This window comes from Lactuca saligna, chromosome 9 (assembly GCF_052625555.1).
Source record: "Lactuca saligna cultivar CGN05327 chromosome 9, ASM5262555v1, whole genome shotgun sequence".
NCBI lineage: Eukaryota > Viridiplantae > Streptophyta > Magnoliopsida > Asterales > Asteraceae > Lactuca > Lactuca saligna.
This window is the reverse complement of record NC_136425.1, coordinates 24,085,075-24,099,348: the sequence shown is the minus strand read 5'-3', so window position 1 is coordinate 24,099,348 and position 14,274 is coordinate 24,085,075. Positions and strand designations below refer to the sequence as shown.

Here is a 14,274-nt window from a genome sequence, read left to right as displayed (position 1 = left end):
GTTCCTCAAAACCTTCACCTTCCGATCCATGATCGTAATCGGTCACTCAATGTAATTCAGGCTCACATCCACCTGAATATCCTCTAGTGGTACCACTGTCATCTCATCGGTTATGCACTTCCTCAGTCGAGACACCTGGATGGTGTTATGAATCTGACTCAACTCCGCAGGTAGCTCCAAACGGTATGCTACCCTATCCACCCTAGCGGTCACCCTGAAAGGATCGATGTATCGGGGCCCAAGCTTGCCGCGTTTCCTGAATCGGATCACTCCTTTCCAAGGGGATACCTTTAGGAGTACAAAATCTCCGACCTGGAACTCCAGCTCGGATCGTCGCCTATCAGCATAACTCTTCTGGCGACTCTTGGCGGTTAGTAACCTCTGTGTGACCTGCTGTATCTGCTCAATCCTCTTTTGCACTATCTCAGTGCCACCCATCACTCGCTGACCCACCTCTCCCCAACAAATGTGAGGCCGACACTTTCTCCCATAAAGAAGCTCGAAGGGAGGCATACCAATACTCGAATGATAGTTGTTGTAATAAAACTCATCCAAAGGTAAATAAGTGTCCCAACTTCCTATGAAATCCATAACACATGCATACATCATGTCCTCAAGCGTCCAAATCATCTGCTCGCTTTCCCCATCTATCTGCGGATGGTATGCAGTACTGAAGTTTAACCGGGTACCCAACTCCACATGAAATTTCTTCCAGAATCTGGAAGTGAAACACATGTCTCGATCTGACACTACCAAGGTCGGCACTCCATGTCGAGCTACCACCTCCCTCACATAAATCTCGGCTAATCTCTCTATAGTAGAGCTCTCGCTAATGGCGAGGAAATGAGCGCTCTTCGTCAGCCGGTCTACAATCACCCAAATTGCATCAACTCCACACGCAATCCTCAACAAATTGGTGATAAAGTCCATGGAAATATGTTCCCACTTCCATTAGGGAATCTCCAGAGGCTGCAATGGACCATGAGGACGCTGGTGCTCGGCCTTAACCTGACGACAGGTCAAGCACCTCTCAACTACCCATGCCACGTCCCTCTTCATACATGGCCACCAATAATCTCTCTACAGGTCCAAGTACATCTTAGTGGCTCCCAGATGGATCGAGAATCTCGATCGATGTGCCTCCTCCATCAAAATACGGTGAACTCCACCAGTATATGGCACCCAAATCCGCCCCAGGAAAGTCATAAGCCCTAGACTATCAGGCAAAAACTCAGACACTTGCCCAATCACTCGCTCCCTATTGCGATTCTCCAGTCTTATGGTCTCCACCTGCGCCTCTCGAATGGTATCGAAGTCATCACTATCATCCTCATACACACATCTTGGATCGGAGCACTCTCTGCTCTACGGCTCAAGGCGTCGGCTACCACGTTAGCCTTGCCCGGATGGTACAAGATCTCGCAGTTATAATCTTTCACCACATCCAACCACCTCCTCTATCTCATATTTAGGTTGGGCAGATCCATGAGATACTTTATGCTCATGTGGTTTGTATAGATGGTACAACTAACGCCATAAAGATAATGGTGCCAAATATTGAAGGCAAACACCATCACACATAACTCCAAATCATGTGCGGGATACCTCGTCTCGTGAGGCTTCAGCTGCCTCAACGCATATGCAATCACGTGACCCCTCTGCATCAATACTACACCCATCCCTGAGATAGACGCATCACAATAGACTACAAAGTCCTCAACTCCCTCCGGAAGGGATAACACTGGAGCTTCGCACAATATCTGGCGAAGGGTCTTGAAAGATGTCTGCTGCTCAGGCCCCTAAACAAAAGTAACGCCCTTTCGGGTCAACTTGGTGAGAAGAACCGCAATCTTGGAGAAATCCTAGATAAATCTCAGATAGTAGCCGACCAATCCCAGAAAACCCCGGATCTCGGATGGGGATCTCGGCACCTCCCATCACATAAGTACCACAATCTTGGCCGGATCGACCAATATCCCGCTCTGATTAACAAGATGTCTCAGAAACTGGACCTCTCGTAGCCAGAAATCACACTTGGAGAATTTGGCATATAGCCTCTCCGACCTCAAAACCCCAAGAACCTCTTGTAGATGCTCATTGTGCTGCTCCCTAGATCTCAAATACACTAACATATCATCAATGAACACAATCACCAACTGATCCAAGATAGACCTACACACCCGGTTCATGAGATCCATGAACGTCGTCAGTGCATTGGTGAGTCCAAAATGCATCACCACGAACTCGTAATGCCCATAACGAGTTATAAAGGTCATCTTCTGAATATCCTCCGCACACACTCTCATCTGGTGATATCCGGATCTCAAATCAATCTTGGAGAACCAGGATCCCTACTGCAGCTGATCGAATAGATCGTCAATCCTCGGAAGTGAGCAACGGTTCTTGATCGTTAACTTGCTCAACTCCCGGTAATCAATGCACAACCGGTGTGAACCATCATTTTTCTTGACAAAAAGGATCGGCGCTCCCCATGGCGAGCTACTCGGTCGAATAAATCCCTTTCCCAGCAGCTCCTGAAGCTGTAAGGATAACTCATGCATCTCTGGCGGTGCAAGGTGATAGGCACCGCCCCCGAAACCAAATCAATCTGAAACTCCACTTGCCTCTTGGGAGGCACACCAGGTAAATCCTCATGGAAAACATTAGGGAACTCGCATATTATTGGAACCTCTGATACAGAACTCGGCTTCTCTGACATAGTCTGCGAATCCATCACATATGCCAGGAATCCCATACAACCCTGCTGTAAACTCTGCCTTGCCCTAGAGGTAGAGCAGAAAGCTTACCCAGATCTGGTACCCTCGCCATACAGTGTAAACACTCCCCCACTAGGGTCTCGTATAGTCACCAACTAGCGCTCGCAGTCGATCACTGCTCCAAAATGGCTCAACCAATCCATGCCCACGATGACACAGACATCACCCATCGCGATCGGTACCAGGTCAATCAGAAACTAGACAACAAAAATCTCTAGCACGCATCCTTGGAATACCTCGGTAGCAAAAACCTCATGCTCATATGCTATAGAAACCCTCAGAGGTCGACTTAACGCCTCATGCTAGTTGCGAATGTGACGACTAAAGGCTATGGATATGAAGGATCGATTTGTACCCAAGTCAAATAACACTAAAGCAGGTACAATACTCACAAGAAATGTACCTAAATATAGCACAGGATAAACATAAAAAGAAGCGCATAATGAATAAATAAATAAAATGAAAAATACATACTAGCCACAACATCAGGTGCTGCGCAGACCTCCTCCGCTGTCAACTGGAAAGCTCTCCCACGAGCCTTCGGAACCTTGGCCTTCACCGACCTAAGATCAGTAACATGTAATGCAACAGGAGTGGAATCCTGGGCTGATCCCTGAACAAGATGAGGGCACTCGGCCTTCCGATGGCCGGTCTGATTGTAGTGGAAACTGACTGCAAAACCCTTGGGGCAATCCTTCGCCATATGCCCCTCCTTGCCACATTTGTAGAAAATCCCTGCCCAGAAAGATCCCTCGTGACTCTTACAGCACTTGCCACAAGTGTGACCCTTCTGGCCTCCTGATCTTGGATCAGCGGGCTTAGCCCGCTTGGCTGCCGACTGCAACTGCGCTGGCCGCCGGTCTCTCCCCTGAGACTCTGCGTCCTCCCTCGCCTGAGTCTCCAACTCGATCTCCGCCCTCCTGGCATTTTCCTGGAGCTCAACAAATGTACGGTAAGATGAGTTCACCATGAACTCCCGAATATCCCTCCTCATAATGCTCAAGTACCGACTCCCAGGTTTCTAATTCACAAATACTCTATATCTCACGAATCACATACTACCTTCTCAGAATACCCCCCTTTTAAGCTCATCTAAGTATCTCTTCCTAGATCATTTCCCGGATTAGAACTCCGCATATACTCAAACAATAACAGCTAACATTGATCAAGGCATCTCTTAGGCTAAGGCATCATAGATCAGGCAACTATAGCCCTAAAATATGAAATACCTAGCTTACCCTCTAGCATGAAATTTTGTAAAATATCTCATAAATATCACGTAATACAACACCTACAAGTTGCGAGCCTGCTAGTGTTCCAATGCACTGTCTAGAATAGTCCGTGGTTGTCATCCATACTCTGCTAGATGACGGGTCCATCATTTGGGTAAAAGGTTTCTCTCATTGTTCACCTCTCACCTTGATCTCATGGTCTATATCACCTCTCATCTCATCATCCGACTCATATTTCATCTACCCATATTTTTCCCAATATATTTTGTAGATATAAAATACATATACAGTTTAATTCATTTGAAGCATGTATAAAATTGTTCATCCAACATAGACAGTAAGTATTCAGATAATATGCACGCATATCACGTAATTTATATATAAAATACTTCGTATGTATGTGTAAGATGAAAGTAACTATGCAATCACCTGATAAGGTGGTGACGCGGTTCTCGGACAACACTTCGTTTACTTTAAAACAATTTTCTTCGACAAAACCTAATACCATTGCCACTAGAGTTTAGTCTAATGTTTTACCGAGACTAATTAATAGTGTACCTATTATTACTATAATATACGCGTTAAATAATACTCTTCACCCACTATGTACAGACATGGGCCAGACATGAAACACTGGAGGTCATGATCATTTTGGCATATAACACTTCTGAATCCAGCAACCCAAGCGGCCCTCCAAACCAGATTCCCCGTACCGCGAGTGGTTAAAAAAATATTACAACAACACTTATATAACCCATAATAATATCTCACATAACTACCATAAGGTCCTAATAACGTTACTATAATTCAGTAAAAGCTATATTAAAAATAGCATATGCGTAGCTCAGTTACAACAGGTTTTCTCGAAAACCGGGCTTCATTTGAAGCAGCATTTCCGAACCGAAAGACCCTTTTTCTTGGGACTCCGGGAGCCTCGTGGCTTCCTTCGGGTGCTAGGGGTTTACCTAGGCTTAGGGTGGGGGTGGGGGGGTTTAGGGGGCTTAGAGAGAGAAAGAGAGGGTGAAAGGTGTGAGAAATATGAATGATTCACCCTTTATTTATAAAGGTTTTATCGTAGAGTAGTCTCTAAGCTTCATCTGTATCTTCCGCGTACGAGCTCTGTTTTCTACGTTCTTTATATCCACACGTTGGTATTTACAAGTACTACAACTTTCATTTATACCTCGTCGGCTAATTCTCATTGTAGCTTAGATTTACAAAACTGTATCGAATTCGCCGAGCTTGAAAAGTAGAGACTAAGTTTCATCCATATCTTTCTCATATGAGCTCTATTATCGACGTTCTTTATATCCACACTTTGGTATTTACGAGTACTACAACTTTCATTTCAACCTTGTCTGCCAATTCTTATTCTCATATTTACAAATCTGCATCGAATTCGACGCGCTTGAAGAGTAGAGACTAAGCTTCGTCCATATTTTTCGCATACGAGCTCCGTTTTCGATTGTCTTTTTATCGTTTAAATCCTATTAATGATATCTTCATTTACCGTTTAGAATATTTTGGCTAAAAATTGACCGATCTAAAATACAAGTTTCCAGGATGTTTACTTTTATGCTAAATGTTAGAAAAATCATAACTTCCTCATATGAAGTCAGATTTGGACGTTCTTTTTATGCACACTCTCGGTTTAACATATACTATGACTTTCGTTTAGATCTTTAAGGCTAGAAAGTATTTTATCGTAATTCACTTTTTATGATTCCCGGTGTCGTGCCGGTTTTGCCGTAAAACTTCGAAGGCTCATAACTTCTTCGTTATAACTCGAATTTCGGCGTTCGTTATATGTACGGAACCCTTGTGACATATACTATAACTAATATTCTATTAAAAGTCATTTTTCATGCTTACTATCTCTAAATTGACTAGCCCGAATCTACAAGCGTTACAATATATTTCTTTGGTTATTTATCATCTTCTTCCATATATTTGCATGGGAATATCATATTGATATGAAGTCATGAAACTGTTTAGGGGGTGTTTGAGATTGTTTTTTAACCTAAAAATTCATTTTCAATAAAAGAAATATTGTCTTATAGTTTTTTACAAAAGACAGTTTTAAAATGGACAAAATTGCAAGTTTGGTCCCTGTGGTATGTCAAAAATTGGATGTTTGGTCCAAAAAGTTTTGGGGTTGCACCGGTGGACCAAAAGCTTTGATTTGTTGTGGAATTGGTCCAAAGTCTTAACAGCCGTTTATGCCATCCGTCTGTGTGAGGGTATTTTTATCAATTCACGCCCATTCTTTTAATATCTTATTAAATTAAACTCCCCTTACGTCTACTCCCCCTATTAATAGATTGAACGTGTGTTCCATCTTTTCCCTAATCGATATCTCCTCCTGCTAAAATCAAAATCGTGTCTTCCAAACTCAAATTCAACAATGGTGAGGTGTTTTTGTGGTCAAATGGCGATAGTGCGAACGGCTTGGACTGATAAGAACCCTGGTCGACGTTTTTGGGATGCCCTAAAGAGGTTAGTATTCATGTGGATGGTTATGAAGATTTTTCACCGATCACTCAATTTCTTCTTATAGTTTGCTAGGATTCGACATGTGGGTTTGTGGGATGGATCGACCCTCAAATGTGTGAACGATCAAAATCAATAATACATGGGTTACTGAGATCAATCAACAAGCTAAAGACTGAAGTTGGAAAATTAAAGGAAGAAAATCAAATGTTCATGTATGATATTGGAAAAATAAAGGAAGAAAAATCAAAACTAACGTTGTACATGATATGTAGCTGGGTTTTTTTGGGTTTGTCTTTTTTCTGATGAAGTAGTTCGTCCATGTTTTAGTGGTTTATTTTGTGGTAGATTTAGGAAGATTGCTATGTTTGTGAATGTACTCTTTTAGACACGCAAGTGAATGCATTGTTTTGGTTAGTGGGTAATGAAGTTATTTGTTTCAAACATCTAAATATTTTGGTTCAACTAGACATAACAGTGATGGGACAAACTGTTAATGCTTAACATAACCAAATAGTAACATAAAGATGCTAAAAAGTAAAGGACAATGATGCATAAACAAAAGAACATCCAAAGTAAATAACAATTGTTTGCACATACCAAATTCTTGTTACATGACCAAAAAAAACATCATTCTAAACAGAGGGTAAAGTTTTCCAAATTATCAAAACCATAAAACAGACAGCCGAAATAACATCACAATAGTTCCCAAAAGTAACACATTACACAGTCTTAATCCAACAAGACAACACATCAATTTCCTCTTTGCCCCTTACATGTTCTTGCATTATGTCCCTTGTTTTTACACTTGCTACAAGTGACAGTAATGAACTTTCTTGTGAGTTTTCCACTGCCCCCTGGACCATGACCATCTATACCACTAGCACCAATTGTTTGACTTTGACTTTGAGTTTGGCTCTGACTTTGAGCCATAATTTGAGATTTTTCCTCCATGGATCTTTACCTCTTCTTCTTGGGCCTACCAGGCTGATTACGATGTGGAGGAGGGTAATCTTCATAGGACAATCACTAACAGGCCACATGATACGACCTTTGATTGGTTCTACCTTGTAGGAATAAGCCTCTTTCCAGGTTTCAAGCCAATGCACCTTGTGTACATAAGTGTAAAGTTCACCGACCTCCTCACCATTGTCAGCTTTATCAAACAGGACTGCAATTACATGCCTACAAGGAATTCCTGTTAATTCCCATTTCCTACAGCTACATACCCTTTGGCCCATGTGAACAACATGTTGATCTTGCCATGGTCCTTGTACTTCATACTTGTCTGAGGAATTCCACCTGGCTATGTAGTTAGAAGCATTTGTTGTGTTTGTTTCCATGATCTTTGTTGCTATTGGAGTCAATGGACCTACACACTTCTGTTGAACCTTTATCACATTGCAAATCCTCTTCATCATGTACTCCCGAATGTACTCTAAGCATGTGATTATTGGTTTATCCCTACCTTCTATCAGTTTACTGTTAAAAACTTCACATAGGTTATTCAAAATTGTGTCTATGATTGGTCTACCTGCAAGACAATTGTAATTTAGAACAACATACAGTAAATATGTGTAAATTAGCACTGAATTGAGAGTTGTCTACCTGTGAAATAGCTTCTATCCCAGTGTTGTGGTGGGATCTTCTTCAACCATTCATAAGCTTCTATGTCATATTCACTAAGATCTTTCATCAAACGATTGAATTCTTGCACTGTTGTTGCTTTGGCACAGTTCCATAACCTATCTTTGTACTAAGTAGTTCTCCATCTCTTCCTCATGTTTTCATATATATGTTTAAGATAAAATCTGTGTTCAGCAACTGGGAACAACTGTGCAATGGCTGGAATTAATCCCTACAAAGTCATTAAACTGTGGTTAGTATAATACAAGTGTAATAAGAAAACTAAAATACATCAAGGAAATCTATTACCTTTTGTCTTTCACTTATGAAAGTGAAGTTTGAAAGTTGTGACAGGTCTAAATCATCTCCCAGGTACTCTAGAAACCATTTCCAACTTTGTGTGTTCTCAAACTCAACAATGACGTATACTAATGGGTATATACCATTGTTAGAATCTAAGCCAACTACAGTCAAGATCTGCACTGGGTAAGCTCCTTTCATGAAGGCCCCATCTAAACCAATAAAATCCCTTAAGCATTATTTGAAACCTTTTTTCATTCCACCTAAGCAAATATAAATTCTCTGAAAAAATCTTGAAGTTGAATTTACAAGATTTGGTTGTTGAACCAGTTCCAGTTTCATAGTTGTGTCAGGATTTGTGGACTGCAACTCTAATATGTAATCTCTCAGCACATCATATTGTTTTGTGTAATATCCCATCACATGTTTTTTGGTATCTGCTATAGCCCTAAATATCTTGTCTTTGGAGAAGCTCACCTGATATCTTTTCTGAAGTACTTCTTGTACAACATTGATTGGCATAGTTGGGTTAGATTCCACTAGATCCATAATCTGTTTAGAGAGGAAGTTTGTTGTGGCCGTTCTTACCTTTCTTGTTTTGAGGCATGAATGTTCAGGTTGGTAGGTTTTCACACACCAACTTTCTTCCTCACTTTTCCTAGATGCTTGTAAAACCCACTGACAAGACAGTTCAGTACTTGTCTTTGTCTTTTTACTTTTGCCTTTACTTTTCTTCCCAATGGTAGGTCCATCCACTTGCCCCTCATCGAATACTACTTTTCCTTTGCATGTGTCCCGCAACCTAACTTTATCATTTTTCTTAATAAAAAGATTCTTCATGGTTTCCAAGGCATGATGGGCAATTTTGTCTTTCAACTCTTTTTTACTTTTATATTTTTGTCCTATATGAAATGTTGATTGATGTACTTCTCCTAAAGAACACCTTTTTCCTTACCTAGTTCTTTAATAACCTATCTTCTCTTCTTGCCCATCTCAAAATCATCATTTGCTGAATCCTATTCATCATTATCAATAACATCCAACTCCATATCTTCATGCTCCTGATATCTATCTTTCTCCATGTTATTCCTTAGTCTTTTCTCAAAAAACTCTAATTCATTGTCAATGCTCATGTGGAAATCCCTCATATCCACTTCAACTTCAGGAATGATATTCACCTCATCCATCCAATCACTATCCTCACTGTCATCTTCCTCATCACAGTGACTACCCTTTCCCCTATCAGATATGCTCCCATATTCTCCATCAAATTTGCTCCCATCATCATGCTCTATTTCAGTCTCCATGTAATCATCCATGTAGTTGTCTATGTAATTATCCATGTAATTATCGAAGTTATCTTCCATGGTAGCCTCATGTCCATGATCTAGTTCCACTTCATCTTGTGCATTTTCTTATACTTCTACTTCATCTTGAACATGTTCTTCCACTTCTACTTGTACGTGTTCATGAACATCTGCATTTGCTTGTAATATCTTTTGATACAAACCGATATCAAATTCTGTAGCTGCCTCCATAAAGTCATTGACAATATGCTCTTTTTGTCTATCATGAACCTCGACATGTAATGGTTGTACCTTAACCTCAACAGGGGATGATCTAGGTGCGCTTGGTAAATCTTATACCTCAGCTGTGGGGTTTTTATTATCATCATTTTCATCTATTTCATCCATTTGTACAATATTTACCTTCCTAACAGGTTTAGGATTCATAAAGTAGGTAAGTAACTTTGTCTCACCATGTTCAGTATATACCCTCATGATTTTGTGATCACGCACATATTGGGAAAAAGTTCGTAAATCATCATCATTGCCTAAGGGTTTAAGACTAAAGTGGAAGTCTCCACCAGGCACAAGGAAGTGATAGTAAATCACAGGAGGAACACCGTACCTGGACCCTTTCATGATAATATCCAACTCATGAACTGAAAACGTCTCTATATTCACCATGTCAACATAGTTCACACTCCCGTCAATGTATTGAACATCAAGAAACTTGGTGAACTCACCTCTATGGTATAGTTTGATGGTAAATAATGTTAGGTGCCCATCTTTAAGCCAACAACAAAAATAAGTTCAGAAGCATGATTTCACGTACAAAAGAAGTAATGTACAGAGAAATTACAAAATCCTTACCATAAGCCACCTTTGCGTTGAACAGTTTGTCTAAGAGCAATATATTCCACATTAGTAAGTTCATACACTGAAATAACAGCGATCACAATAAAAAAAAACTCAACTTGGAGATTAGGGCTTCTAGGTAACGAACGAAGATGAAAGTGACAGGAGAGTCAATCGATGAAATGCACAGAGGATTTGGTTGTAGGTATCAATTAATTAGGATGATGAGGTTTAATTTAATAAGATATTAAAAGAATGGGCGTGAATTGACAAAAATACCCTCACACAGACGGAGGGCATAAACAGCTGTTAAGCCTTTGGACCAATTCCACAACGAATCAAAGCTTTTGGACCACCGGTGCAACCACAAAACTTTTTGAACCAAACATCCAATTTTTGACATACCACAGGGACCAAACTTGCAATTTTGTCTCTTAAAATGTGTTTGAATTATCAGGGAGCAAATACTAAAAAGCTAAAAGTTAGGCTTTTAAAATCAGGGTTATCTACAAAAAAGTCACAATTTTATTTCAAAAGTTTCAATAAAATCCTAAATTTTTTTTTTTAAACAAGAAAGTCAAAATATTTTGATGTTTTACCTAAATTAACGAAAAAATCATTTTTTATATTTGAACAGCAAATGATAGATTATATTATTTTTTCAAAATATTGTGATTTTTCTGTTCAAAAATTTATTTTAGTACTTTATTTAAACTTCTCAAAAAAAAATTGAGACTTTTCTATAAATATCCTTAAAAATCACTCCTTTTTTTTCTTATAAAAAATCATTGGAATTTTAGAATTATCAACACATTTTCAAACTTTTAACTTTTTATAAAAGCTAATCTCAAACACCCTGTTGTTTGTTTAACGTTGTATTTAGGAAGAAATGGTAACAATGAAAACGAGGAGAAACTGCATAAAGTTTTAACGCCTAGTACTTTAAAAACGATCAAAGTCACCAGTTTATTACTACTCGAACGAAAAATCTAGGCACGTCCCAAAATAACGAAAAATCTAAACCACGAAGCTTCGCCATTCAATATTCATATAAGAAAATAGTATTTTAATTCTAGACGTCTTAAAAATAGATATATTTATATTTCGAAGAATCGTTGCCTTTCATTCAAAACATATAAGAAAATCCTCTGCAACAAAACGATCAAATCCCAAAAATGGGCGCCGACGAGAGAAATAGCACGATACATCCGCCGGCAGCGGAAGTGGTGGTGGTGATGGTGCCCTTCGTAGGTCATGGTCATCTCAACCAGCTGCTACACCTATCCCGCATTATATCCAGCTACAAGATCCCCGTCCACTTCGCAACAACCACCACCCATATCCGACAAGTGCGCTCCCGCTTCCACGATTTCAGTTCACACTCCGCCGCCTCCAACTTCATCCACTCCCACGGATTCCCAACACCTCCCTTCTCTTCTCCTCCACCCAACCCTTCCAACCGGTTTCCTACTCACCTACAACCGGCCATTGATTCATCCCTCCATCTCCGCCGCCCAGTTACCGAGCTCATACGTTCTCTCTCTAGCACCACCAAGAGAGTCGCCGTCGTCCATGATTCCCTGATGTTGTACGTTGTTCAAGACGTAAAATCTATACCAAACGCCGTGACTTACATCTTCAATCCGGTCTCAGCTTTTGACACTTTTTGGGGAGCCTGGGAGAGAAGGAGCAGACCCTTCCCGGTGGACCCGGGAATGCTAAAACGGCTGCCGTCTGATGATGGATGTTTCTCGCCGGAGTTTATAGACTTTCTGAATCTTCAAATCATAGCCCAGGACGGTTCACATGTCGGAGAGTTATACGATTCATCAAGAGCCATCGAAGGTGAATATCTTGAATATTTAGAGAGAGAAGAGATTAATGGCAAGAAGAAGTTTTGGGCAATAGGGCCGTTAATTAATCATGTGGACAAATCAACTTTTAAGGTTTCACATAACCGTCACAAATGCTTGCAATGGCTGGACATGATGCCTCCTAGTTCCGTCGTGTATGTGTCTTTTGGGACAACAACAACCTTCACCGACGAACAAATTACAGAGCTGGCTATTGGGTTAGAGAGAAGCCAGCAGAGGTTTATCTGGGTGGCACGAGCGGCGGACAAAGGGGATGTGTTTGGTGAGGAGGCTAAAATGGTGGATTTGCCGGAAGGGTTTGAAGAGCGGGTGGAAGGACGGGGTCTGGTGGTGCGTGAGTGGGCACCGCAAATGGAGATTTTGGGACATGTCGCGACCGGTGCGTTCATGACTCATTGTGGATGGAACTCATGTACAGAGAGTATATCAAGGGGAGTGCCAATGGCTACTTGGCCGATGCATTCTGATCAGCCACGAAATGCATTTTTGATAACTGATGTTCTTCGGATTGGGTTGGTGGTGAACGATTGGGAACATAGAGATGAGTTGGTGAAGTCGGAGGTGGTGGAGGATGTTGTTAGGAGATTAATGGATTCCAAGGAAGGGGAGGAGGTGAGGAAGAGGGCGGCGGAATTGGCGGACAAAGTGCAGAAGTCGGTGGAGGAGAGCGGTGAATCTCGTAAAGAGATTGATTCGTTCATTTCTCACATCACTCGGCAATACCAATAGGTTCAAATGTTTTATCGTTTCGCCAAATATGAGCTCGGTAATGTATTAATATATTTTTATATACAATCTCTCTCTCTCTCTCTCTCTCTCTCTCTCTCTCTCTCTCTCTCTCTCTCTCTCTCTCTCTCTCTCTCTCTCTCTCTCTCTCTCTCTCTCTCTCTCTCTCTCTCTCTCTCTCTCTCTCTCTCTCTCTCTCTCTCTCTCTCTCTCTCTCTCTCTCTCTCTCTCTCTCTCTCTCTCAATGTTTTTCATTGATTATTTTTAAACCATTTAATTAGTTTCGCTGATGTTAACATAACAAAAATAAACTACAAATACTTTTATGTTATTGTCACTATCATCATCTAATATATCGTTCTAATCTTCATCTCTCCCTTATACTATTGTCGTCTCAGAAATTAGATTGAGAAATCGTTGGTGGTTATGCAGATCGTCTTTCCAAATTAAATAACTTATTGATGTTCGTGGTCTGTTACTATTCTTGGATTTGATATTTACGGTAATCAAATGTTATCAATTTCTCTTAAAAAACGAGTAAACGATGTCAATAAGTTTGAAACGAACTCCTTTTAATGTTCGTGTTCTGTTACTATTTATTTTGATTTCTTGGTTTCAGTCATCCGAAATACAATCGATTGTAATTGTTTCTTTACGCAATTGATCTATAAGTTTGAAACGAACTCCTTTTAATCCATGTAGTAGCCAATTTTGAAAATCAAAATTGTATTATGTGTTAAATTAATCTTCCCTGAACCGATTCAGTCCTATTTCTCATACATCTTTCTTGATTTTGTATAATGACTGCTTCATCTCTGTCTATTGGGTTTCAGTCGGTTGAAATTCAATCCTTTTTTATAGGTGAATCGCTATGTTGATCAAGTTTATTATTATCAATTTATTATAAGTTTAAATAACAAAATATGTTGATAAAGTCTATTATTGTCGATTTGTTATAAGTTTAAATAACAAGCTATGTTGATCAAGTTTATTTTTGTTAAGTTGTTTTAAATTTATAAGTAATCTCATTAATCTTTGGCTTAAGCCACTTAGTTTGTTATTCCACAAACAAAATTTTATAACAATAAATTTTTTTATTGTTCGTAAC

General features: G+C 40.0%; 3 protein-coding genes across 3 annotated transcripts; 1 reads left to right on the top strand and 2 right to left on the bottom strand.

Annotated features, from left to right (window-relative positions):
* Positions 1-7,371: 7,371 nt before the first annotated feature.
* On the bottom strand, positions 7,372-8,195 carry LOC145016097 (uncharacterized). Its single transcript, XM_078974516.1, has 2 exons — positions 8,108-8,195; positions 7,372-8,033 (listed from the first exon to the last, which is right to left on the bottom strand). The coding sequence occupies exons 1-2, from the start codon at positions 8,193-8,195 to the stop codon at positions 7,372-7,374; spliced, it is 750 nt and encodes a 249-aa protein (XP_078830642.1).
* Positions 8,196-8,255: 60 nt separating this feature from the next.
* LOC145016096 (uncharacterized) lies at positions 8,256-9,265 on the bottom strand. The gene is made up of 3 exons (XM_078974515.1): positions 8,674-9,265; positions 8,435-8,553; positions 8,256-8,357 (listed from the first exon to the last, which is right to left on the bottom strand). Exons 1-3 carry the CDS (start codon positions 9,263-9,265, stop codon positions 8,256-8,258), a joined length of 813 nt encoding a protein of 270 aa, XP_078830641.1.
* Positions 9,266-11,698: 2,433 nt separating this feature from the next.
* On the top strand, positions 11,699-13,251 carry LOC145018131 (zeatin O-xylosyltransferase-like). The gene has a single exon (XM_078976046.1). The coding sequence runs from the start codon at positions 11,742-11,744 to the stop codon at positions 13,167-13,169; it is 1,428 nt and encodes a 475-aa protein (XP_078832172.1). The 5' UTR covers positions 11,699-11,741; the 3' UTR covers positions 13,170-13,251.
* The last annotated feature ends 1,023 nt before the right edge of the window (positions 13,252-14,274 follow it).

Bases quoted from the DNA above. Each gene is read 5' to 3' on its own strand.
- LOC145018131 (XM_078976046.1), top strand. From the start codon at position 11,742: ATGGGCGCCGACGAGAGAAATAGCACGATACATCCGCCGGCAGCGGAA.
- LOC145016096 (XM_078974515.1), bottom strand. From the start codon at position 9,265: ATGAAGAATCTTTTTATTAAGAAAAATGATAAAGTTAGGTTGCGGGAC. The intron at 8,554-8,673 runs GTTTCAAATAAT...TATACCCATTAG, and splicing joins CTTAGGTGGAATGAAAAAAG to TATACGTCATTGTTGAGTTT. The intron at 8,358-8,434 runs GTAATAGATTTC...ATGACTTTGTAG, and splicing joins TCATAAGTGAAAGACAAAAG to GGATTAATTCCAGCCATTGC.
- LOC145016097 (XM_078974516.1), bottom strand. From the start codon at position 8,195: ATGAAAGATCTTAGTGAATATGACATAGAAGCTTATGAATGGTTGAAG. The intron at 8,034-8,107 runs GTAGACAACTCT...ATTGTCTTGCAG, and splicing joins GGATAGAAGCTATTTCACAG to GTAGACCAATCATAGACACA.